General features: G+C 39.8%; 1 protein-coding gene across 1 annotated transcript; it reads right to left on the bottom strand.

Annotated features, from left to right (window-relative positions):
• NUCKS1 (nuclear casein kinase and cyclin dependent kinase substrate 1) lies at window positions 1-26,317 on the bottom strand. Its single transcript, XM_027074883.2, has 7 exons — window positions 26,038-26,317; window positions 9,202-9,251; window positions 7,494-7,599; window positions 4,965-5,020; window positions 2,883-3,035; window positions 1,956-2,105; window positions 1-262 (listed from the first exon to the last, which is right to left on the bottom strand). Exons 1-7 carry the CDS (start codon window positions 26,052-26,054, stop codon window positions 63-65), a joined length of 732 nt encoding a protein of 243 aa, XP_026930684.1. The 5' UTR covers window positions 26,055-26,317; the 3' UTR covers window positions 1-62.
• Between the last annotated feature and the right edge of the window lie 1,483 nt (window positions 26,318-27,800).

The following is a 27,800-nucleotide window of genomic DNA, read 5'->3' as shown; positions in this document are numbered from 1 at the left end:
TTTTTCTTTTTTTTTTTCTCTTTTTTTTTAATAAAATCTCTCCCCAAACCATCATCACTTTTTTAATCCTCCCCAGACTGGGCTTCATCTTCAGACCCTTCATCCCCAGATTTCTCAGGTGGAGGGCTGGCAGAGGGTTTCTTTTCTGGAGGGCTTTCTGGTTCCTCGTCTTCTTCTTTGGGAGAAGGAGTCTTTTCCTTTGATGCCTTGGAAGCTGTGGGGCGACCCACCTTCCCTTTGCCTTTCACAGGGCTTGGAGTCACTGAAAAGAAAACAAATACCAATTTGGGGAAGGGAAGAGAAGAGAAGAGAAGAGAAGAGAAGGTCTTTAATAAAAATCAGCCATAAACAAAACTAGAAGAATAAAATCTATCAAGACAACATCCTAACTGACTAAAAAAATCGAGGTGGGCACTGGTTCCCAATCACTTTTGCCAACACCGTGGTGTTATGTTTGCAGTAATGTTTCTAATAAAGAAACAGGATGCTACAGAAACTGCACACTATCCTTAGTGGTTTGTGAAATGAAAAGTTGTTTCTGATAAAGGTTTTGTTTAAAAAGTGGGTCGGGGATGGGGTGCCTGGGTGGCTCAGTTGGCTGGGCATCCGACTCTCGATTTCAGCTCGGGTTGTGATCCCCGGGTTGTAGGATGGATGGAGCCTTGAACTGAGCTCCATGCTGAGCAAGGAGCCTACTTTAAGATTCTCTCTCTCTCTCTCTCTCTCTCTCTCTCCCCCTCTGCCCCTCTCCCCTGCTTGTGCACTCTCTCTCAAATTAAAAAAAAGGGGGGGAGGTCAAGAAGAATGGATACAACAATGTGAGTGGAAACTAAAGCCATCAAATCCTTAAAAAAATTTTCTAAGGATGTATCATTTATTTTATTATTTTTAAAGAAAAAATTTTAAGTTTTATTTATTTTGCGACAGAGATGTGACCTGAGCCAAAGTTGGCCACTTAACTGACTGAGCCACCCAGGCGCCCCGATTTTAAGTAAATTCTACACCCAAAGTGGGGTGTGAACTCATGACTGAGATAAAAGCCCATGCTCTACCAACTGAGCCAGCCAGGCGCTCTCATCAAATAACATACCTTTTGACAGTTCCAGGATTCCTCTTTTTTTTTTTTTTTTAAATGTTTATTTATTTTTGAGAGAAAGTGAGTGGAGGAGGGGCATAGAGAGAGGGAGACAGAGAATCCCAAGCAGGCCCACATCGTCAGTGCAGAGCCCCACATAGGGCTCGAACTCACAAACCGTGGGATCATGACCTGAGCGTCCTGATTCAAAACTGAGATGGATGGTTAAGCAACTGAGCCACCCACGTGCCCCAGACCGTTCCACAATTCCTAATGGTAAGAAGTGGTAAGTGACAAAAATGTAAAAATCACCAGTTCTATTTGCCAGAAAAAACAAAGCAAATCGAACTTTGAGTTAAATAACAAAGTAGCTATGAAAGGGGAATATCTGGCAGAAACCACAAGGGCTCAAAGAAACCGAATCCATGTTGCCAAGTGTGGTTTCGTTAGGCTAGCACAAAGGACCGTGCACGGATCAGAACAGAGAACTGAAATAGGATTACAGGTGTGCATTTTCACAATTTCAAGTCTTTACTAGCTGCTGGGATTGTGATGTTGGTGAGAAAAAAGAGCAGGAACAGCTATCCTGATGCAACGTTTCCAGCACTGTGCCTGACACGAACAGGTGGCCGCCAAAACTTGCCACGGAAGGCAGGAGCTGAAGAACAGGGCTGAGCCGCCAGACTCTTGCAGGGGCTAGAGTCTTATTAATAATCAAATAAGGGATACTTCCAACTGTGGAAGACGGTCCTTTCAGAATTCCTTCATTCTTGTTAGGCATGTGGCCACTGCCAACCCCTAATGAAGAATTTCTGTAGAGAAAAGTGTATTTGGTTCTTGAAACTTTTCAAAGCGGTAATTTCACTTCTGCACCACTCACCTGTAGCCTTTAGCCTGGGTTTGGGCATTTTCTTTTCTTTTCTCTCAGGTTTGGACTTCTTAACCATCTTTTTGTTTTTCTTTTTTGAACTGCCATAGTCACTATCATCATCATCTTCCATGAGGAAATCTTCATCGCTGCCGGAATCTTCTGAGAGGAAAGAAGAATTTCAACGTCCAGCTTAACGTACACATCCTTCCAAGTGAACAAAGGGAGACCGTGCTAGGCACGACTGGAGGACGGGATCTGGGAAACAAACACTCTCGGATTCTGCCGGCAGCTGTGCTACCCATTTGGCTGGAGTCGTCGTCAGCCCCACATGTACAGCGGGCTTAGCCCGCACACGCAGGTGACGCCACTGACTTGTTTGAAGAGTCGGTTGAGAACGGGAACAGATACCATTTAATCTGAATAAAAACCGCAGCCACCAAATAACTTTTGGTAGTTCCATCACCCCCCTGTAGTACTGGGGAGACCGGGGAAATGAAACGGCACCAGTTGGGTGTGTGCTGGTCCAACTATGAACCAATGAAACAAGAAAGCTAAACACAAAGCAAAAATACACAGAATCAATAAAGCTGAGTCATGTATGAAGCATCTAGATTCTGCTATGAACGCTTTGCTGGGGGACGAGGTCTACCCCTTCCACTCCCAGGCCAAAACGCCAATCCTAATCACAACACCCACCGTGTAACTGCTGTTCTAACAAGCTCTCATTCAGTATTTGAGTTCAAACGATGGACATCATAATCAAAGAGAGTCTGTGAACCTCAAAAGTATCAGCAGGTATGAGAAACAGTCATCTCTTCTAACAGCGAGGATCTAATTTAAGGGACCGGCTGCCATGTTTAGTATCCACGACAACCCAGAAGCCATCGAGGTCACAAAGTACAGTCATGACCAAAGTAACAAGCCAAGTCTACATACTCTCTTGGAACGGTGCCTCATCTTCCTCTTCTTGTTCTTCTTCGCTGCCCACGTCCTCCATGAGCATCTCTCTCTGTTTGGAAGCTGCTTTAGAGGCTGCCTGCCGTTGCTGGCGCACATTTTTATGATCTTCTTTTTCATCTTCACTGTCCTCTGTAATACCGAAGTTATAATGCAACAATCGAAGAGTTGTGCATTTATCTGACAGCTGACCAGAAAAGCCAGCATGAGCTATAACCTTCAGCTTTATTTCACTCAAAAAGGGTAAATTCTATCCCTAAAAACTCCTACAAAATATACAAAAGAGGAGCTAAAATTCAAAGCACGAACTTGAAAAATATCACGTACTCATTAGTACATAGAAAATAACTTAGGAGGGGCACCTAGGTGGCTCAGTTGGTTGAGCATCTGACTTCAGCTAAGGTCATGATTTCGTGGTTCATGAGTTCGAGCCTCACGTCAGGCTCTGTGCCAACAGCTTACAGCCTAGAGCCCGCTTCAGATTCTGGGTCTCCCTCTCTCTTGGCCCCTCCCCTGCTTGTACTCTCTCTCCCTCTCAAAAATAAATATACATTAAAAAAAAAAAAAAAAAAAGAAAAGAACTGAAGCATGTAGTTTTAAGTAACAATAAAGCTGAATTTAGGTGTGAACATCTACTTTAAACTCGTATCATTGTGTTGCCCTAAAATTATCAATTACATTTCAATCTATGTTGTTTTTATTTTTATTAAAAAAAATTTTTTTTTAATGTTTATTTATTCTTGAGAGAGAGAGAGAGAGGGAGAGAGAGACAGACTGAGCGTGAGCAGGGGAGGGGCAGAGAGTGGGAGAAGCAGAATCCGAAGCAGGCTCCAGGCTCTGAGCTGTCAGCACAGAGCCCGACGTGGGGCTCGAACTCACAGGCCGCGAGATCATGACCTGAGCCGAAGTCAGACGCTCAACCGACTGAGCCACCCAGGTGCCCCTATGTTCACAGTTTTTAGAAACTAAAGTTAGAAAAATATTTTATTTTTTTTTAAGGTTTATACATTTTTCAGAGACAGAGAGAAAAAGCATGAGTGGGGGAGGGGCAGAGAGAGACACACACACAAAGAATGTGAAGCAAGCTCCAGGCCCTGAGCTGTCAGCACAGAGCCCCACACAGGGCTCGAACTCATAAACTGCGAGATCATGACCTGAGCCAAAGTCAGATGCCCAACGGACTGAGCCACTGAGGCACCCCAGAAAAATATTTTTAAATAGAAGAGGGGAAGACTCCCAAGGATAATTATTCTAAGATACAAAACCTATTTCTTTTCAACTTAGGCAGTCAGATAACACACTTGGAAAGGAACGGAAGCCAATAGCTCAGTGGAGTGCACGCAGTGGACTGTCGGCCCTCCACGTATTAGCCAACAGCAATCCTATTTAGAGGGACATCCAGGAAAGCAAAAGCATGGGAATGTAGGTCAAAACTAAAGTGGTTGGGGGCAGTATAGAATAAACCCTCAGTTCTTAGGAGAGTTAAATTTGGAAAAATAACAGCAAGTAATCAGGATCTTACATTGTATTTGGCCATGGGGTCTCTATTAATTCTTTCGAGTTAAAACTCTTACCCCAACAGCCTGCTCTGTGGCTACCGTTTCAAAGGACTACCTCCCGAGCTAAAGTAAGGGCAAAACTATCTTCTGTCTGCTCTTCACTCTAGAGTTCCTCGCCACACGCCTTAGATCTGTCACTTCCTATTATACACACTCTTTAAAATCTATTCAGTTTGATGGCTGTTATTTGTTTATGCAAATAGTTTTCAGTGTTGATTATGCATTAGAATAATCTGTAAATATTTTTAAAAAACAAAGCCCCAATGTCCCACCGTGACCTACTGCATCAGAAATCCTGGGTGGATTTCTGTAATAAGCGTGTTTAAAAAACCCTCACGGCAACTGCAATAAGTCACCAGCACTGAGCTCTTCAAAGATGCAAACCTCTTTGTCATGTCAGTATTTATGACAGCGCCTGGCATTATTATAAAACTGCTATTAAAATGTCCAGTGAATAAAGACATCAGTCAATCCACCTGTTACACTAAAAATTGTTTCCTACCTGCTGAGTGAGAATCATCCTTCTTGGTCTTCACATCTTTTTCTTCGGAGTCCTCACTGTAAAGGGAAGCAGGAAGAAAGTTTAAAAGTCTTAGGTCAAAATCTAAGTGAGCACACATCTCTGGTATCTCCGACAGGGGAAGAACTTGAAGAATACCTCTTTTATGGATGAAATATTCAAAGAACATTTAATAATAAAAAATTCTCTGTTGTCAGAGGCAAAGTATAAAAATACTAAAAATGAATTACACAATGTATGAATGGCGGGAAAGTAGGCAAATAAATTTGGATGGCACCAAATATAGACACAGAAAACCCCTAAAACACAATTATTTAAGGAAACTGGAGTGCAGTTGTATAAATTACAATATCCCTAAAAAATTATCTAAAACAAAATGAAAATAAATCAACTAATTATCTCCGTAGATTTTTCTTGCCTCCAATATTTCTATACATCAGAAACATCAACACACAGACCTGCCCTGTATCATGGAGAGAATAAGAGCACTCAAATCACCGCAAAGTAAAATAAGAAAAAAGTGCTTCAAGGTTCCAAGGAAAGTTATATAAAACAATTTAAGTCACAAAGATGCACGTTTTATGTCCTCAAAAATCTTAATTCAGGAATCTGGGTTCTCGTGTCCTGTCTTTGTCATTAATCACTTGTATGGTCTCAGGCAAATCAGTTGGTACTCAGTCTTCAGTGCTCTGACTTTATGACTCTATGAGAAATTCTGACAAACAAAAAAAGAAACACCCAACATAAAAACTGCCTTCACAGCTGTTTCAAACAGCAGGTCTTGTAAATCTCTTCTGGTATTTCCTATGATCTAGACCACACTCAAATGACAAACTACCAAACTCAAGATTCCCGAAAAAAAGAGAAAAACCAACCCTATTTCTTTACTAAGCAATGTGATCCAAGATACACCGTAATGCCAAAACCTGAGACCATTCTGTATGTTTTTATGCAAAGTAAGCAATTAATTCACAAGTTACAATAACAAAGAACTACAGTTTTCTCTAGTTCTTTTATTATTGGGTTTATAGAGACCATTAATCCTGGAGTCCCATTACAATAAAGTCAAGTGAAAGCCGAACTTTTACAAGTAGAGATCAATAGAAAACTCAAGACAACAATGGTCTGAGGGAATAAACTTTACAAGGCACTCAGTACAAATGGCAATAAAAAATGTATCTCCACCATTCCCGACACTTAGGAAAGAAATAAAACCAAGCAATTAGAACAAGGGAAAGTTTAGGCTAGCTATTAATTGTATCGATGAGACACTATAGAACAGGTTGCAGGCCACAAAGAAATCCATTCCTAAGAGAAATATAAAAAATGAACATAATGGAAGAGAATCTAAGTTGGGCTGCTACAGAAAACTGGATTAAAGATATACTACAAAACTATGGAAGACTTGTCTCCCCACAGCACAGTGTTGTCTTATTTTTCCTCAAAACCACATTTCTGAAATTTTCCAGTAAAGAAAATACTGGAGGTAAATATTGTCATTTCTACAAATTTAGCATTCTATGAATTCAGAATGGAAAGACTTTTGTGTGGGGCTTTATTTTACAAGACTTTAGTATCTGAAGGTAAATACCTTAGAAGAACTGACGAGAAAGATTGTATTTCTTTGAACTGCTCTGACGTCATATATTTGGAAGCAGTACAGCCCAATGGTGAAAACATGGTCTTTGGAGGCCAACAGACATGGTTCCAAAACCTGCTGGTCCATTTGCTGGATAACCTTGGATAAATCACTGACCCTGTCTCTAAGCTAGCAGTACCTTAATACAGGTGTTGTGAGAATTAAATGATAATGAATATAAATTATAAATTAGCACATAAGAGAGACTGGCAAAGAATCATCCACGGTAGCTATCACCATTATCGCCATCACCACCGTCATTAAGGTCTTAAAATTATGCTACATGGAGTATGATGAGAGTGTGTAGGTCTGTGACAGCAGAGGCAAAAATTACAATATCCTGGTCTCAGAAGGCAAGTATAGTTAAAATCACAACTCCTCTACTGCCCCACAAATGATGAAATTATCTGAACAAAGGAGGATTATAGATAGCAAAACTCAGCAGTCTATACAAGTGAAGATTCTATAAGCTTTAGTTATGATTCCGCCAGTGATGTGTGACTCAACGGGAAAGGCCACTCATTCTTTGCTATCACTACAATGAAAATGTCAATACTAACCTTAGGTAACAAATTACATACTTAAACAATCTTTCTGCTTATGTTCAGAGGTTTGAGGTAGCAACAAAAGCATTCTTGGAGATCACCTTGGATTCTAGGTTGAGTCTAAGTAAGCCTCATGACCTTAAAGAGGCTAACCCCTAGACTCAAGAAGCACTGCCTGAGATAGTAAGAAATATGCAAAACAATATTAAGTAGACAATAAGCACTTTCCCAAAGTAAATGGAGATTCCACCAATTTAGAGATCAGAGACCACCCTCAAGGCCAAGTGGGAACAGGGTAAGCAGGAACAGATTAACAATGCCTCTTACCTATCTTCCTGTGAATTCTTTCCAGATCGCCTCTTATTTTTAGCTTCTCGGGGAGATGACCGAATTTTCTTAGCTGGAGGCCCTGAATCTCTTCCATAATCTTCATCTAAACAGAGTATTTTTCAAATTCAAATATTATGATTTTTACATGTATAAATTACCACTATTTATGGAGATAAGTATCTCTAATGCTATTTACACGGTGAGGGGGCAGCAGGATTTCCCACAAAATTTTTTCTTTTTTAAAATTTTTCAGTGTTTATTTTTGAGAGAGAGAGAAAGAGAGAGACAGAGCGTGCATGAGGTAGGGACAGAGAGAGAGAGGAGACACAGAATTCGAAGTGGGCTCCAGGCTCTTGAGTTGTCAGCACAGAGCCTGGTGCAGAGTTCGAACCGACAAAACCATGAGATCATAACCTGAGCCCAAGTTGGCCGCTTAACCGACTGAGCCACCCTGGCGCCCCTCAATTTTCTTTCATTTTTAAAAAATAAATTCTTTCCTATATCAGTCCTTCTAATCTCATGTGTGTATTTTAATATACCCATACATAGCCAAGTATCTCTTATCATTTTATATTCTACCCTTTTAATTTCTTAAAGATATTCCCATGTTTCAACATCTTCATATTTACTTGAAAACCATTACAGTAATAAATACAAGCATTTCAGAATGTAAAGACCCCCACAATTCTATAATCCTAACACAATTACTGTTATCAAGTAGATTACTTTTGAACTGAAGTATTAAATGGAGCATACTCTGACGCTTGAGGAAAATACTTCCAATTTCAAAAGTCCTATAGAACTTAAGAAAATTAACCAATCTTAAAAATGGGTTATGTTTACTATACCATTTTATATAATAGTGGAGATCTGGAAGTACTCAGGAGCTTCAGCAATTATTAAATGGATGGATACATTATAAATTCCATTATGGAATATCACACAACCATTAATAGTAATTTCTCTCAAATAACTTTTCATAATAGGAGAAAGATACACACAAATAGGAGTAGGAGAGAACCCAAAATTCTATAGCAAGACTTCCAACTATGTTTTTAAAAGGAAAGACAGACACAGGCTTTTTTTGCAAAAGGTTAAAATGGCCATTTGCCAGCTAAGGGGCCTTGAATAAGATCCCTCCCTCAGTTTCCTTATCTGTAAAATGGAAACAATAATAGTATATTCCATTTTAATAGGATTGCTCTACAAAGGATTAAATGAATACATGCAAATATTTAGCAGCATTTAATAAATGTTAGAATTACTTCTGGGAGGTTGGATTGTACGTTATTACTCTTTTTCACATTTCTGCATCTTCTAAGTTTTCCCAAAGTACACACATTATCTTTATAAAGTGAAATTCGATTTAAAAAAGGCAGAAAGAATAGCAAATGCGTCTGGAAAATAATGAGATTAAGGACATATTGTAAGAAAACATTACTGTGTGTTGAAGCTGACTCCAAAACCAGTTAAGAAAAAAGTTATCCAAGTATTTATTATCAATGATCTACTAAGGAAAAGTAAAAATCCATGCAAGTTCAACTTCTGTTTTGGGTGACACAAATCCCGACATAATTTACATATAGTTTAAAAATAAAAAAAGATAAAACTTATTCTAAAAGCATGATAAAACAGTACACTGAGTTAGCAATTCTTTCAATATTAGTTGGTCCAACTTACAATTTATTGAAATCACGAAACTTACCAGCATCATCAGATTCCTGAAACTGTGAATAATCAACCACCTTTCTATTTCTGTAGAAAGAAGAAACTCTAATGAAGATCATTCTCTTAAGATATCAGAACACTTGTTTCTGTTTAAAAACAAAATTAGAACTCGCTCTGTGAAACCATTCGACAAGCCCCACCTCCGTCAAAAAGCTTTTCCATGTTGTTATGAAAAGTGTAGTTCGGAAGTATTTAAAACTACAATTCTCCGACTGCTCATCAGTGATAGCTCAAATACTACTCTTTCCCACAAAACCTCCCACTTCCCAAACACACATGACACAGCAAAATGAGCCAAACTACCATATTATTCATTACACAGAGGTGTCACATGTGCATCAACAAAAACCGTAAATATTTTTTACACTTTTATGCTTACTGATATGTACACATACACGTGTATACCTGATAAAGTTATTACTGAGTTTTTTTCAAGGCAAAGTGATTTTTAAATATAATGGTTAATGTTATAACATACAAATTATGACGACAGTATATTAAGCCTTACAAAGAAGAAAAAAATAATTGATCCATTCAAAAGAAGCTTTTTCTTAAAGGGTCTGTAACTAAGAAAAATACGAGCGAAAGTCACAAATTTATGTACCTACTTGACTCAATGATTTTAAGCACTTCCTACTAGGTAAGGCATCTTTAACATCTTGAACAAATCTTTAATTTCCATCTTTCTACTTCATACTTTAAATGCTTAAAATTCCTCCTTTAGAGATATATAGAAAAACCTCCATGTTAGTATCGCTTTCAAAAGAGCCTTATAGGTACTGTACTAAATGGGATACTGAATATGTGAACCAAAAGAATTAAAAGAAAAATGCCACCAACTACATTTAAACCTGAGCAGAGGAATATTCCTGATTTTATAGATTAAGACACCATTTATATCCAAAGACAGGATGTGCAGTATTCAAGCACACGTACAGTTTATATATAATATGCAAACATGGAAGGTGGAGGGCTGGATGGATTCTGAAAACATGTTTGGGGCTTAGATAGGGAAGAAAGCATAGCCATACCCTTGGCTTTGGACAAGAAAGATAGGCTCTAAAGGAATTTGCCTTCTGTTTTTCTGTAGTCTACCAGCAATGAATTATCTTCTCACTGTACTGCCTCTGTAAGTCAAAATGCAAAACTTTAAAACATGCTCCAAATGTTTTGTTACAAGCAGCTGGGTTTATATATAAAGGATTCCATTGTAATAGGAAAGCTAATTTCAAAAATATGACCATTAATTCCACTTACATGATATCTAGAGTAGTCAAATTCATAGAGAAAGAAAGAAGGACAGTGGGGATGCCTGGCTGGCTCAGTCAGTAGAGCATGTGACTCAGGAGTTTAAGTCCCCCACCCTTGTTGGGTATAGAGATTACTTAAAATAAGATAAAATTGGTATTTTTTTAGGTTTACTTATTTATTTTGAGGGGGTGGCATGCATGAGTGAGCATGTGCAAGCGGGAGAGGGGCAGAAAGAGGGGGAGACAATCCCAAGCAGGTGCTTCTCTGTCAGCCACCCAGGCACCCCAAAAAAATCTTAAAAAAAAAAAAGTTAAGTGGGGCCTCTGGGTAGCTCAGTCAGATGAGCCTCCCACTGTTGACTTTGGCTCAAGTCACGATCCTAGGGTTGTGGGACCGAACCACATCTCTGATTCCGTGCTGAGCGTGGAGCCTGCTTAAGATGTTCCCTCCCTCTCTCCCTGCCCCTCTCCCCGACTGGTGCTCTCTTCTAAAATAAAAATAAAAATAAAAATAAAAATAAAAATAAAAATAAAAATAAAAATAGGGGCAACTGGGTGTCTCAGTCAGTTAAGCGTCCTGATCTCAAGGTTTGTGAGTTTGACTCTCACATCAGGCTCTGTGAGTCTTTTTGGGTTCTGTGTCTCCCTCTCTCTCTGCCCCTCCCCTGTTCACTCTTTCTCTCTCTCAAAAATAGATAAATGTTAAAAAAAAAATTTTAATAAAAATAAAAATAGAAAGAAGAAGAATGGTAGATGCCAAGGGTTGGGGGGAGGGGATAGTGAGTTAATGATGTGTATAGTTACACTTTTGCAAGAGAAAGAGTTCTGGAGGTTGGGCGTACAACAGTGTGAATGCATTTAACACTATAGACCTGTACACTTAAAAATGGTTCAGATGGTTGGGCACCTGGGTGGCTCATTTGGTTAAGAGTCTGACTTTGGCTCGGGTCATGAGCTCACAGGTTCGTGGGTTCAAGTCCTGAGTCAGGTTCCAAGCTGTGGGGATCCTGCTTGGGATTCCCTCTCTCCTTCTCTCTGCCCCTCCCCCCTCATGTGCCTTCATCTCTCTCTCAAAATAAACTTAAAAAAGATTTTTAATGGTTAAGATGGTAAATTTTATGTGATTTTACAATTTAAAAAAAAGAATAAAATATTTTGTTTCAAAAAAAAAAGACTATGGGGGGGGCTAGTAATTCAATGCCTATTATGTTCTAGCAACATAGTGATTTTTTTAATGACAGGTGCCATGAAAAACAGTATTATGATCATCATGTAAAGATGACAATTTTCTGCATTACTTAGGATCAAGGAAAATGGGACATGTAACAAGAGGAAGGAAAGTATCCAGAAGAGGGAGTATGAAATATTAACCTCTACTAGTTAATGTACAAGGTTCTAAAATTGCAGGCATAATAATTCTAGCTTATCCATGCTGGTGGGGTCGCCAACTAAAACAACAGTACAATTTCTGGGTACCATCTATCAATAGATACATCCTGTGAGACTATAAAAGGAAGGGTAACCAGAATGGTGACGGGTATGTCCTATGAAGAACAACTGAATAAACTGGAATTTTCAACTTGCAAAAGAGAAAACATGTTAGCTACTTTAAGGTTTTGAAAAGAAAGTAGTAAACACACTGGCTTATTAGCTTCCTGATCAAATTAGGTGTAGGTTCAACATAAACAACTTTATAACAGTTTGCTAATGATAGTTACTTCTTAGTCTATCAACAGCAACACTCCAGAAAGGAATTCTATGGTAAAAAGTATGGAATCTTTGTTAACAGGAATCTTGGGTTCTGGTTCTAGAACTTGAGGCAAATCACATAATTTACCTGGGTGTCAGATTTTCCTCTGCTGGAACTGATGGCCTAAATGGGTATGCCTTTATTTATTTATTTATTGCCATAAATTTTTATTTTTTTATTTCTACACCCAACATGGGGCTCAAATTCACAACCCCAAGATCAAGAGTCTAACATTCTTCTGACTGAGCCAGGCAGGTGCCCCTATGCCACAAATTTAAATAAAATTATTAAAGTTCAAAAAAAAAGTTTTTCTCAATTGCAAATAGTCACCTACTCTTTTGCATGCCACACATCTTAGCTTCTATTGCTGTACCATTGATTTTCTTCACTAATCTGAGCTTCTTGATATCAATGGTCTTATACCCACATTTTTTTCTTTTCTTTTTACCACAGAGCAAGGTAAAAAGGAAACACTCAAATGTTTTTAATTTTTTGCTCTTAGGGCCAAATTTAAGAACTCTGTTGGAAACCTAGCTTTGTAAAATACTTGAGAGGATAATATCTAATCTCCTAAAAGTCTTTGAAGGCCTCATCTTTTGCCACTTAATCAAACCACTTACAAATCTGTAGTTCCTCCAATAAAGTTGTTTCTTAACACTTGGTCATGCTTCTTGCTCCTTGACCTACACTGCTGCTTGTGTCACTCCCAGTCATATCAGATACAACCTCACCTCCTCTCAACACCTTTAATCCTTTATTGATACAATTATACAATCCACTGAATGTCTGTTTTCCCTACTAAATGTGAATTTCTTGAGGGCAGGGGTTGTCTCTCCTTCATTCAGAACACCAAGTCCAAGAAATGATGCATTTGATGAGTGAATGGACTCAGCATGTGCAAAGGTTCAGGGTGAAAGGCATCATGAGAGAGGATGTTATATGTGAGCCTTCAGCCTATCAGATATTTAATTCCCACTGCCCTTAGTGACAGGAAAATCTAGTTTTGTCCACATGAAATAACTCGTTACTTTAAACCTAAAAAAGTAAAAAGGCAAGTATTTAGTACATTTTCTTCTATCCTAGTTTTCAACAAGCAGAACTACAAAAAATGCCATGTAAACGATACTGATAGGAGTAATTAAATTTAAAATTTTCAAAATTAAATTCAAAGGCCACCCCCTCCTTTGAAGCAGAAAATATTTTATTTTGAATTATGTGAAAATTATCAGAATTATCTTGCATATGTCATTTTTCACTGAAACTATAAAACCTGAGTAATGCAAATATGAATATAGTAGCGAATTTAAGGATAACTAGGCAAAAAGAAAGGTATCCATCCACAAGTGTTAAAGAGGAAAAGAAAAAATAATTTAAATAAAAGATCTATGAAAATGGGTCATTCATAGTAACTCATTATAACGATTTATAAATAACAACTCAGTTCATTTCCTGTCTTCTAAAGATGCTTCAAAACAGTAACAGAATTACAATTTCCACTACTTGGAGATTTACCTTATTTAGGGTGGAAATGCACTTTTAATGGACTTACTCCACTATAAACTAAAAATTGAGAAGATATACTGGGATGGAAACACAACACTCGTGAGTAATACTTAAGTCTAAAGGTGTGAGAAGTTCTACTTCTAGTTGAAAACAAAGACACATTCTTCCTTCCTCGAAATATCATTACATAAATTAAATGCCAAAGCTAAACCAACTCTTCAGTGTAAAATAGCATCAACGACTAGGACAACCAGAACTGGGAGGACAACACAAAATTTCAATATAGCATAGAGGTTAAAAACAGATTTTTTGAACTGGGTTTAAATCCTGGCTCTGCCACTTACTAGTTGTATGTTCTTGAGCAAGTTACTTCCCCTCACTGAACTTCAGTTTCCTCACCTGTAAAATAGGAATAACAATACCTATCTCTCAAGATTGTTGTGAGTATCAGGTGCACAGCTAACCAACAAAGAGCAGCTTTCATTACTTGTAAGTACTAACTTGTTCCACCCAGAATACCACAGCCATGTTGAATATACCTAATTCGATGATTAATGAACACGATGATTAACTTACTTTTAAAATATGTCTTAAATAAAATCCAAGTAGAACTTTTGACAGCCCCCACCCAAACTTAACAAGTAGCCTACTGTTGACAGGTAGCCTTACCAATAATATTAATAGTTGATATACATATATTTTCTATGCTATATGTATTATATAATACATTCTTACAATAAATAAGCTAGAAAAAAGAAAATGTTAAGAAAATCATAAGGATTGGGGCGCCTGGGTGGCTCAGTCGGTTAAGCGTCCGACTTCGGCTCAGGTCACGATCTCACGGTCCCTGAGTTCGAGCCCCGCATCGGGCTCTGGGCTGACGGCTCAGAGCCTGGAGCCTGCTTCCGATTCTGTGTCTCCCTCTCTCTCTGCCCCTCCCCCGTTCATGCTCTGTCTCTCTCTGTCTCAAAAAATAATAAAAAATAAACATTAAAAAAAAAAATTAAAAAAAAAAAGAAAATCATAAGGATGAGAAAATAGATTTATAATACTGTGCTGTTTTTATTGAAAAAAAAAATCTGCATTAAATCTGGACCCAGGTAGTTCAAACTCAGTGTTCAACGGGTCAACTGTATAGGAACACAAAAATTTCAATTATATGCCTGCTGTTACTTTAAAACCTTATGTAATCTCTGTCTAGATTCTAAATGTACCTTGGTCACAGTGAACCAATTCCTGAGAGGTCACCAGAGAACTCTGAGATGAGAAGTCCCCACTTCTACATCAGGTTGAAGGGCAAAAAAAAAAAAAAAAAGGGGGTAAAGTGGGAAGCTAGACAAAGAATACTAAAAGATCTGGTTTGGGCACCAAGAGTGAGTAACTCAAGCAACTCACAAACAGTAGGGAATTTCTTCTTCCACTCTCTTAATCATCAACTTATTTTTACTGATAGGTCTACACCCCAAATGCTCTTTCTTATAGTAGTAACTGTCTAAGACCCAAACAACAATAGGTTGTGTTGTATCTCCCACCAACATTCTGAAGAGTCAAGGATCAGTGTTTGAGATGAAAATCATCACAATTTTGGAGGACCTTATCTAATCCCCTCTTGTTTCTTTTTTTTCAAGTAAGCTCTAGGCCCTACATGGAGGCTTGAACTCATGACCCTGAGATCAAGAGTTCCATGCCCTATTGACAAGAGCCAGCCAGGCGCTCCTAACCCTCTTTACAGATGAGAAAACTAAAACCACATAATCCAGCTCTACTTATAACAAGACTGCACATCAAAATATGGAGTCATAACAAGCAACCAACAATTACATATAATAATATAAATTGACACCCTAAGCTCGATACTACGAGAAGAGCACAAAACCATTTTCTCAGGGCAAATGGGAGAGCCTTGTAGACATAATTTAGTTTTATCAACAGACTACACTTCCATTTTTATCCTCAAGTGCTGGTCAACGCAGAGAAGAGGAATGAAAAAACCCAACTTGCTAACCTAGAATTTAACAAGTTTCTCATCAGGCACTTAAAGCACATTTGAAATCTGAATTTTGAGAAACCTAAAAATACCCAACATTGTTCTTTTCACTAATCACCTAGGTGGTAGTATCTCATTTTCTCAGATAAATGAGATCCTGTAGAACAATGTTTTTCCATCGATAGGTCACAACCCACTACTGGGTCCTGAAATGAATTTATTGGTATATAACCAGCATTAAAACAACAACAACACAACAAATAAAAAATATCAGAGAAAACTCTACTTTAAGTAACAGTTAAGTTACCTGCAACTTATTTCAGGTGTTTTTGTTCTTGTGTGTAGCGACCTCATCAAAAAAGTTTGAGACCCACTACTCTAGAATAAAAAGTGGATTGCAAAAGGAGATTTCTAAAGTTGTTCTTATTTTTACTGTTACAAAAAAGTTTGTTTTTGATCCTTGGTGGCAAAAGAATAACATCCCTTCCCCATTTTAATCCCCCCCCCCTTTTTTTTTTAAGATTTTTATTTTTAAGTAGTCTCTACATCTAACATGGGGCTTAAACTCACAACCCTGAGATCAGGAGTCCCATGCTCTACCAATTGAGCCAGCCAGGGAGAGTCCCCCTCCTATCTTTAAAAAAAATTGTTTCATTTACTATGAAACACTCCATGCCCAATAGGGGGGGCTCAAAGTCATGACTCTGAGATCAAGAGTTGGATGCTCTACCCACTGAGCCAGCCAGGCACCTCTAATTTCTTGTATCTTAAAAATATGTTTTCAAGCTTAAGCACTCCTAAAACCTATCAAAGTTTTGCAGCCAGTGGTGGGGCAGGAGGTAGGGTGATATGATGATGATGTCAAGTGTATTTTATGTACTAGAGCTACTTAGTACATCCACATAGACCTTGGACATTAGTACATCCACATGGACCATTACATGGACCTTAGACCATCTAATCCAATCTTACCCCAAACTTATTATCCTATCAACAAATGTCCCTAGAAGGGAATGACTAAGAACCTTTCATGAACCTCCCACACAAGGCAGCCTATACTAAGAAAACACCAATAATGAAACAGTTCTTCCCAAGAAGGCGAAATCTGCCTCTGAAGTCCACTCACTGATTCTATCATCTATCCACTTTCTGGATTACCATGGTTTAAATTTTTTTTTTTTTTAAGTAGTCTCCAGGCCCAGTGTGGAGCCCAATACATGGCTTGAACTCAGGACCCTGAGATCAAGATCTAAGCTGAGATCAAGAGTTGGAAGCTTAACCAACTGAGCCATCCAGGCGCCCCATCCCATGGTTTGAATCTAACCCTTCCTCCACATAGTCCTTAACTTTATAGGAGAGATTCTGCTTTTTTCTTCAAGGCTAATTAGGGTTCCTTTAACCCTTCCCCATCACTTGTTTCAAGCATCCTCATGACCTTGTTTCCCTCCAGATTTAGTAAAGTCTATCAAGTAGTGCCCCAATCTAACCCTAACAATATGGTTTATAAAGGTGTATGTGCAGGAAAGAGAGAGATCAGGATTCAGAATTTCCTACTCCTATTCTACTCTATATTTGTACTAATGCAATCCAAGATCTCCATTGCCTTTTGGGCTGTTATAACACACAATGTACTGGATATTGCAATTCCAATAACTAAAGCCTCTTTTTCCCAAAATCTAAAACCTTTTTGGGGGTGCCTGGGTGGCTCAATCAGTTAAGCGTGTGACTTCAGCTCAAGTCATGACCTCACGGTTCATGAGTTGGAGCCCCAAATCAGGCTCTCTGCTGTCAGCAGGGAGCCTGCTTCAGATCCTCTGACCCTCTCTCTCTGCCCCTCCCCCACAAGCTCTCTCTCTCTCAAAAAAAAAAAAAAAATTAAAAAAAAGAATTGTTTACAACCATCTTGTATATTGATAGTTCATTTCAACATATTTATCTTTCTCAACTTCCTATTATCTGCAAACTTAGTCAACACAGACCAAGAACAAAGTCCTTTAAGTCATCAGTAGAAATGTACTTTCAGGCTGACATTAATCGGGGTATGGCTATTGAGGTTCAAGTCCATCGTAATGAACTAGCATTCTGCCTAACATTTCGTTATCTTCCCCACAAGGACTTCTTCATATGAAGCTCTGTCAAAACCCTTGTTGAAAGAGAAACCCAGTACAGTATTCTTTTACTCTATTTTCTTTTAACCAAACGACAGTTAAACTTTTAAAAACTAAACCTTTTTTGTTCAAACGAAAATATTCCCAGGAACCACAAAATAAAACACAGCCAGTAAAAAGTCAAAGCAGCAGCACTGTAAGAGCATGAATTAATTATAATTTCAAATTTAAAGAATTTTCTCATTACAGACTTTCCCAACTTGTGTTCTGTCAAGATAGGTTTTCTAAAGGTTTCCTGGCCAGATCAATGTGGATATTATCACCACCTTAAACAAGTTAAAGCTTTGAAAATCCTGCATTAAAGAAACTTGCTTAACTTTGATTTCTGAAATTACCAGTACTTTTTTATACTCTTGGTTTCTCTTCAGATCGCAAAAATCTTTCACTTTTTTTTACTGTTATTAGTTTTTCTTTTTCTCAGAGAGAGAGATGGAGCGCAAACAGAGGAGGGGCAGAGAGAGGGGGAAGGAGAATCTCAAGCAGGCTCTGCGCTATCAGCGCAGAGTCCATCTTAGAGCTGAAACTCACCAGTGGCGAGATCGTGACCTGAGCCACATAAAGGGTCGGATTCTTAACCCACTGAGCCACCCAGGTGCCCCTAAAATTACTAGTATTTTAAAAATAAAAAATTGAATCAATGTTTGAGACGGCCCTGAAAGTGGACATTACGAAGACTACTGACCTATGAGATTCATTTGCGAAACGATGCTGAATTCAAAATTATTACGACAGCAGTTAGTACCATGCACCAGATACTTCACCTAAATTCTCCCTTAATCCTCACAATCATCTCACAAGAGGAGCTAATTAACATTAATTCCATTTTATCTGAAGAATCTAATGCTCAGATAGGCGAAGTAACTTTCCTATCACTGCAAGCTATTAAGTGGTAAAGTGAATTCTCCAGCTCAAGCCCAACTAACCCAATACCCCACAGGGCACCGTTGATGCCTGCAACCTCTCAAATCTTCCTTTCCTAATCGCTCATAAATCTAACTCTGCACAACAGAGACTAATGAAGTTTCTTCAGATCTACATAAGGTTTCTGTAGAACTACTCTCCCCACTTAAAACTTAGGATATTTATCTCTCCCCATTCTTCTAGTCCTCAAAGATTATTTACACGCCAAATTTTCTAGAGACATAAGAACAGTAACTCCTAGAAGCCCGGATACCTGAACGCAACTAAGAGTAATTTCTTAGAACTGCTTCATTCATCGTAAGCTTCAAGTTCCTATCAGCTAAGATTGACTCCTTTGACTGCATCTTGTACCATTGTTATTTACAATTAAACATAAAATTCAAAAAGTTACAAGATACAACAAAAAGTAAAAAACAAAGTAAAATGAACATTTAGGAAAGCGTTCCTAAGGTTTTTGGATGGAGTTTCTAGTTTCTGTAGCAAAGGGAAGGGAGTGAAGGTTTGAATGATGAGCCAGGCACGTTTATTAGCTAATTGTCATAATCCCCTACTAAATCTTTTATCAACTTGCTAATGTTTCAGTCCAGATGAATAAATATTAACTCCTACATGGCACTTCTTATTCTTAACATATGTTCAGTTCACCACTCTCTCTCCATATAGGAAATTATTTTGTTTAAAAGTCACACACAAATTTCAGTGAGCAGAATATAGTATTAAATAAAAGGGGCGAGATTTTTCCCAACAGAAGTTGAGTGTAAGACCTATGCACTCAGGGACAGAGAAACCTCAAGCAGGTGAGACTTAAGGGGTCTCAGATGCCCACGCTACCAAGGTAGAGTCCTGTCTGCAGCAGGACCTCAGGAAGCTCAGTGGAGTCTTCCAGTTGTCTTAAACCAATCACCAGGCACAAATCTGTAGCCTGTCAGGTTTAGTGACTCATTACAATGAAGGCAGAGGCATATCAGAAGTATGGAGGACCTCACCATACAGAGGAAAATAAAAGGATCTGGAGAAAGGTGCTTCTGGGGAAATTACACGAAGCAGTGTCCTGATGGGCTTGAAGCACAGTAAGAATGTGTGTAATGGGGTTAACATCAGGTCTGACCACAAAGTGGATCCTATTTCTTGGCAGAGAAGTTAGATGTGGAATTTGGGTCCAGCAACTCATCTGAAGCCCTGAAGTTGTAAACTGAGTTCTCCAAGTCAAAAGGACCTAGCTCTGACAGAAGTGTGGTGTCTCATTCTGACATAATTTCAAACAGCAAAGTTTCTGACAGTCTCTTTTAGAGAATCACTTCTCAGTAGGAGTAGCAGTCACCAGAAGGAGGATTGTTCTAAGTCTTTACAGCTGCAGTTTATCTGTGACAGCCAGCCAGCCATGTTTGTTATCCCAGCCCAATGAATAGCAAAGTGGATTTTTAACTTCCAAGTGGAGCTAATGTTTAGTTCAAGTAGTTCATCTTCAGGGTCATTTTAGCTTGACAGATGAAATCTTAAAGATCACCTTGCTTAGCAGGGAACTGGAGAGGTGCACAATTCAAAAAATAGATGTGCACGAAGCAGCAACTAAAAATATGCAATCCCCAGTAGATACGGTCTTTGGCAACCTGTGGTCTCTTTGCCTGAAGTATTTCAAAGACCTATAATTATGGCTACTTAGATAGAGTAGTTATTTAAAAATATGTCAATGCAATATTCTAACCATCAGTTCTACTTCCTAGAATCCAGATAGGAATAGGTTTTTCAAAACAAAACAAAGGGATGTCCTGGTTTGACCAAAGTGGTCCTGCTGCTACATCAAATGTTTTCTACTGTGCACAACACGGCGGTCTGTTAAGTGCTATCTCTAGTCTCAACAATCCAAGAAGCTACTTCTTCATAATCTGGAGTAATGAGGTCATATTTATTTCTATCTTTGCAGCTGAGAATTAAAAAACGCAAACAGAAGTAACACTTCACGGCATATTCAATAGCTTCATTATTATTAAGTTCAAGTAAACAAAGTTTACAAAGCAACCCATCTGGCTGTGCAGGCTCTAATTCTTACTATTCCAGAAGAGCGCCATTCACAGGACTAGGGTATGGTGTCCTGGAATTATGTAGTATGGTGACCTTGTTTTATATTTCTGGGAAAAACAGACCATATAAATAAGTAAATAAAACCAACTGCCCTGTACTCAAAATTACTTTCTCATTATTTCTAGAGTTGGAAGAAACCTATGAAAATTGCAAAATGCTTTGTGGGCAAGTTTCTATTATTCTGATGGAGTGCAACATCTCCATTATATAAACCTAAGTTAGCCCAAGTCTCCTGATCCCCAGGGATTCTTTCACTGTACCATGATACCTCCCCACGACGTTTGTTTTAAAACACTAAAAATTCAATCACTTACCTTAGTTTGTAACTTTTGTCAAGTTAAATCAACTCCAATTTTTAATTAATCTTAATTTTCCTTCTAATTGTAACATGCTGAATTTTATGAGTGTTGAATCTTTCCAAATACCATGGTTTTTCTTTTTTAAACTTTATTTTTTTAAGTAAGCTCTATGCTCAATGCGGGTCAGGAACTCAGGACCCCAAGATCAAGAGTCACATGCTCTACTGACTGAGTCAGCCAGGTGCCCCCTGTCTTTTAATGATGCATCAGTAACAGATTTTAAGTTTTGTTCCTGGGACAAATTCAGCTTGCTCATATACATTTTTAACACACACTGGATTCAGTTAGCTAATACTCTGGCGTTTCTGCAACTATAATTATATGTAAAATGAGTTCATTAAATTTCTTATAGTGTCCTTTAGGTGGCTATGAAATCTACTCACTTAATTAGCCAGGGGGTACACACCCTTGCATTACAAAACACACACACTTGAAGCAATGTCACTTATCTAACGCTCACATTTCTTCCCATAAGTGTCCCACTATTTCCCCGCTGCTTTTCCCTCTCCATTCGGGCTATCTTCCTTCAACCTCCTCACATATTCTATTCCTTCCAAAAAACTGTCATTTCACCCTCTCCCCCATTTTAAATTTGGTCTTCTCCAACTTTACGAACCGTTATGTAACCCCTTCCAAAGATGGCAAGATGCGCTCGCAAGATGCGCTGTGAGGGTGTTGCCTGTGTCGGTGTGTCTCACGGGGAAGATCACACTGACTGTGGGTTGGCCACATTTGGATTTGAAGTCCTGCTTCACCTCTTAACAGGTGAACTGGGCCAGTTCATTTAGCCAAACCTCAGCTACTTCGTATGAAATGGGAATAACATATACCTTGAAGAGTTCTTTCAAGATGGTGAAATGTGTGTAAAGTATCTGCCAGGATACTTGGCACGAAAAGAGTTGCTCAGTGATACTCTTTTGAGTTGTAGTGTGTTTTTTTCTAAAATTGAAGGTTGAGAAAGGTACTTCTGCGGTTAAAGGCCCAGTCTCTAATTCACGATTTAGAAATTTAAACAGTTCTGAAAACCAAAAGTTTCAGTTTACCTAAACAACTGGGCTTTTTAGTTGCATTTTTTTGTGTGTGAAAATTGTTTTATTACAGAGTCACTATGGTGTTTGATTATAGGAGCATTACTGCAGAGCTCACTAGTGATCGCACATTAACGCACAGTACAGGCACCATTACTTTGAACATTTTTGAAAAAAAGCCCTGAACTTCCAAACACACATGGCCTTCATGATTTCAAACTATACAGGGACTGTGGACCTGTACTACATTCTATGTGGAATCAAATACCGTAAATGCAAATCTAGTAGAAAGGAAAATAGCGAAGACTCACACAGTTTAAATAGTTTTCCTATTTCTACACTATAATTTCTTTGGTTTATAAATCATCCCTGGTAAACTGAAGGAACTGGACTTAATCTCTGAAGTTCTAATTAAAAAAATACTTTCAATTACAAAGTATCTTGGAAAATTATTTTAAATTGAGTTGAACAAAACTGCTTATTTAAAACTTACTTAAAATAATTTTGTATCAACCAGTATGAACCTATGCTTTCACATCTAAACTTTCAAGGTTAAAGGTTCCTTGCAATCTCCAAGTATATTCAACAGAAGACAACCAGATACCAAGTACACTTATGTTACAGAAAGGAACACACACTGATCTGAATGCCTTGGATGATTTTCAAAAAGGGAGGATCTTTGGAGAATATACTAAGCTGAATTTCAAGAAACCTGGTTTCTAGTCTGGGCAAGTCAGTAAATCGGAGTTTTCTTTCTTATCTTTTATAAGTAATAGCATTTTCCTTCCTTCCTCACAAGATTCATGAAAGCACTTTGAAAGGTTAAAAGTGCTGTATGTTATAATAACATCAATACGTACCAGGCAGAAGATAAAGTGATTATTATTCGGAAAGGGTGAGGATGAGTAGGCCTGGGAATTAAGAAATCTCGATTCTAGGCCCAACCTTTGCATTCATTAAGTGTGTGATGCAAGGCACTTCACTGGTCCAGGTCCCCATTGAGTCACTTGTAAAATGAATTTGCCTAAATTTCTGTCTAGCTCCAAGACTGTAATTTTACACTATAAAATTGAACCCAAGGCCTAAAATATTTGAGCTCATTTATAAACAGTGAGTCAGATGCTGTAAAAGGTAAAGACAGCAATATTGTGTGAGCAAAACTACTTGGGTAAGTGTTGCACACATGTCTACAGAAAAACCTGCTGTAGCTTATCAGTTCATCACTCCCTTCATATGGAAAGTGGTGTCAAGCAGCCATTAGTACATTTCTAATACTTCTTTAAATGCTCAGGTTAGTATTTAAATGAAAATGAATATTTACAGTTAAGTATGAAAAGCAGAAAAATTTCAAAATTATATATAGGTCTAAAGGGCAGAAACATACCCTAAAAAATGTGCCGACACTCATTTTCCAACTTGAGCTTTTTTTTTTTTTTCGGTTTGTTTTTAAACGGGTTGATCATTCTGGTATCTCTGGTCAATGTTGACCATTAACTTTTTTGTTAAATGCCCTCAGGTATACAGATTCTTCATTTACACCTTGGAACAAAAGCACTTCCCTAAGATAAGACTTTTTTGTTGCAAAATTTAACAAACCACCAAACTCAAGTTTAATTATTTCTGCTTTATTATTGGTCATGAGTATATTAAAAACTTTTTTAAAAAGTTACAAAGAGACTTTAATCACTAAAATATATAATGAGAAACCAAGTTGCTTTAAAATACTATGAAAGTGACCCCAAAAGCCAATATATTAATTTCATTCAATTAGGGGCAAATAGACAGTTAAATTTATTTTTAACAACACAACGAACAAGAAAAAATTTGTGCAGACGTCCCAATGCCTCGAAAAAAACCCAGAAAGATCCGTGCTTAATATATCCCCAACTGGTGATATTCAAAAAAATCAAAGTTTCCAAATAAAAAAAGTGCTGCTCGTGTTCCAGTGTCTAAATCTGGGAACACAAATTGAGGCAGATGAGTATAATAGTCACACAATAATATAAAAAGTCATCGAAACCTAGTGAACTGACGTTAAAAGGTAGAGAAAAACAGTCCCAATTTCACCACACAGTAATTTACTTCCAGAGACAGGAGAGCCAATACAGATGAATCAAATCTTTATTACGATATTGTCTATTTAACCTGATCCTAAAGAAAATATTCTACATAAATTGATGGGATACATTGATCAATTTTCATGCCAAAAAAAATTTGCACACTATAATCTGAAGTATCTATTCAGACTCCTTGCCAGAAAGTGGGCAAAACTCTTCCGAGTGCGATGGTTGAGTTATCAGAGATGAGGGTAGAAATTAGAAGGCAGAAAAGCAGTGGTAGTTAGCACTCTCCTCATGCCCACCCCGAACGTAGAAGTATGCAGTCCCACACCACCACCAGTTGGAGACGGATGATCTAGTCAGGAGACAGATCGGTGTGGAACAAAACCCCTTCCCGGGTTCCAAACCTCTCTCTAGAGCTCTAGGTCAAAATCCTTCCGTTTCTCACAAAACTTGGAAGAAGGGGAAGCAACAACTGTTAACATTTTAAATCTACACCTTCGCCTATTTATCTACAAAACACTATGCGAAGCCGCCAATTCCTTACATCGAAAGCGTCGCGGACATTACATTAAAAGTAAGTTATTTGCAACAGCCCTCCTTTTAAAGGCCTCGACACATTGGATTAAGCCACACCCCTCCATAAATGGCACATTCCATACAATAGCCAGGAGGACGGCAAAGGGCGATTCCACCGTCCGCTGGGGAACTGCAAACTTGTTGAAATTCTCAGAATCAAGTCTACGGGTTACCGGAACCTAGACCCCTTATCATTCAGGTTACTTGGGGGGAAAGAGAGGGTTACAAAAACATCTGAGACACGTACACCGAGTGAGCGTAGACAGGCAGCGGGAACGAGAACCACACGGGATTTGGGTCGTGCTGTTAACCCGCACCTTCCTGAGTAGGGACATTTCCCCGAGGAAGGACATTTCTAGTCGGAGGGAAACAGCGAACTCGGGGGGAGGGGGGGTGGTGAGTGGGGGCGGTTAACCCGCTCAGAACTCCGAGTTAGGGGAGAGGCAGCAGTCATTTTCCAAGGCCCAGTCCCCAGCTCTTACTTTTGCCTAAGGGGAAAAGAACGGGTCCCGCCCACGCCCGGCCCAATCCGGGAGGCGGGGCCCCGCAGCGACCCTGGAGGACAGAGGCGGGGCCCGTCGGCAGTACCGCCCCTCCCCCTTTGCATGGAACACCCCGTCTGCTAAAGAAAGAGGGCTGAGTTCCCCCCACCCCCACGCAAGCAGAGGGGGCAAGGGGCCACCGGGCGTCTCCGCCCCTCCTCACTTAAGGTGGGGAGCCGAGCCCCGACTCAGCGGGTCTCCCCGCAGGCTCCAAGGGGTTGGCCCCGAGGAGGTGGGGCCTGGGTGGGGGCGCTGACTTCACACCCCTCCCCCTCCGGCCGCTGGCGGTTCAGGGAACACCCCGCCCGCTCCAGTGCGGCGGGTGGGGGAGGCAGCAGAGCAGCCCGGAGCCCTGCAGCGGCGCGGGGTGGGGAGGAGCGCGCGCATGGGCGCGCGGCCGCCACCCCCGCGCAGCCCCGCGAGCCAGCAAGGCCCCCCACGCTCAAGGGCGCGCGCGGGCCCCGAAAGGGAGGAGGCCGTGCGTGGCACTGGAGAGGGCCGACTGCAGGCTTCTGTCCCCCAGTCCTTCACCACTCACCCCCAACCCTTTCCATCCCGCTCCAGGCCTCGGACTCCGCACTGACCTGACAGGCCGAGACATGTTCGCTGTCGAAACAGGACCGAGTCGAGAAGCCAAAGACCAGGACCCCCCCCACCCCGCGCGCTCGGCGCCCCACCCCCCCCAACTTCGGCCGATGGGGCCGCTGCCGCCGAACCCCGGGCTGCTGGCTTCTCAAACTCCGCTGCTTCTTGGTTCAGGGCCCCTTAATCAGACGAGCCCCCCGCTCCCCCGTCTCTTCAAAATGGATGAATCAAACCAGCCGAAAATGCGCCAAAGCCGCGCTGCAACCAAACCCACTAGGGCTTGTGGGCTCCGCCCCATCACTCCCGGTCATTGGCGGCTTCTGCCAGATGCGCGGAGCTCATTAGTCCGTTTGAATCATCACGTCTCCCAGACCCCGCCCCGCGCACTGATAGGCCCCGCCTCCTCCGTGGGGTCCTGTTAGTCAAGATGCTCTGAGAGTGCACGGCCGCAAAACAAAAATGGTCGCTGTTTGGCCCGCCCCCTGGTTTCCACTCCAGGATTGCAGATTCGTTTTAGGTCGCATCTTGGAACGACTAGAAAAAAAGATTTATACGGGATTCAATGTCATTTAGTGGTAGTTTAATGATGTTTCGTGTCGCCTGCTTTGATCATCTAGAAACTGCACTAATAGCAAAACCCGTGGGCTAGGTAGCTGATTCGTCACTAAGGGGCTGCTTCAGAATTGGAGGGAAATTCCATAGGTTCAAAATTTTTGACCTTAAACGCACAAACCCCTTCCCCTGACTTCAGCATTAGCCCTCCGGGGTCCAAACGCTGTTGGAGCAGAGAGGCAGGATCTTAATCAAGGAATAACTTGGCTCCCAATTTCTGTTCTCCATTCTGGACCTTGAGATCCATTTCAGGGTCATTAGAGTCCTGGTCTCCGACATTACTTTAGGGTCTTAATGATTAGAAGCGTGAGCTCTGGGGCCACAACGTGTTTCGGTTTGAACCTCAGATCCACAGCTTAGTAGTTGTATAACTTTACCTCATTGTGCCTCAGTTTTCTCATGTGTAAAATGGGGAACAAAGATACTTAACCTCATAGGGTTATTAGGATTAAATGAGTTAATATATGAAAAGCCCCTGGGACAGTCACCCACGCACAGTAAGTAAGTGTTTGTTAAAATTCAATTATTGAAAGGTGACCTTATCCCTGGGTCAGAGTGGATGAGGTTGGCTGAAGACTCCAGACAAGCCACTGAGGGTAACTCAGATCATTCCATTTAAATTCATAAATATTTGTTGGATGCCTAAAATTCTCAGAAGTAGAGCTCAGAATTCCTATGAGAATGACTAGGGTTTACTTCACCATGGTAAAAAAGATTTCAATGCCTGCCACAGGCAGCCTGTTAATAACCGACTGAAGATACACTTTATAAACAAACAAACCAACCTACCACTGTCTCCCTCGTGAAAGTCTCCCCTTATATAAAATCTGGCTTCTCTAAGGGAGGAGAATGGCACAGCTCACCAGTGAAGCATTAAACAAGTTATCTTCTCTCTTTAGCCTCTCACTCCACCCTTTCTTCCCTGAGTGTGTGTGTGTATAGTAAAAAAGTACAAACATAAAATTCATTATTTTAACTGTTTTTAAGTGTATAGTTCAATGGCATTAAGTACATTTACAATGTTTTACAGCCATCACCACCACCCATCTCCAGAACCTTTTCATCTTCCTCAACTGAAGCTCTGTACCGTTGAACACTAATTTCCATTCCTTCTCTCCCCAGACTTTGGCACCTATCATTTTACTTTGTT

The sequence above is a fragment of the Acinonyx jubatus genome, chromosome E4 (genome assembly GCF_027475565.1).
Source record: "Acinonyx jubatus isolate Ajub_Pintada_27869175 chromosome E4, VMU_Ajub_asm_v1.0, whole genome shotgun sequence".
In the NCBI taxonomy this organism is placed as follows: domain Eukaryota; kingdom Metazoa; phylum Chordata; class Mammalia; order Carnivora; family Felidae; genus Acinonyx; species Acinonyx jubatus.
Note: the sequence above shows the minus strand (reverse complement) of the source record. Positions and strands in the feature narration are given on the sequence as shown.

What these genes read in the sequence shown, in the direction of transcription:
- NUCKS1 (XM_027074883.2), bottom strand. An exon ending in GGATGATTCTCACTCAGCAG is followed by an intron (nt 3,036 to 4,964) that starts GTAGGAAACAAT and finishes TCGGTATTACAG; the next exon opens with AGGACAGTGAAGATGAAAAA. An exon ending in TGAGGCACCGTTCCAAGAGA is followed by an intron (nt 2,106 to 2,882) that starts GTATGTAGACTT and finishes CTTTCCTCTCAG; the next exon opens with AAGATTCCGGCAGCGATGAA.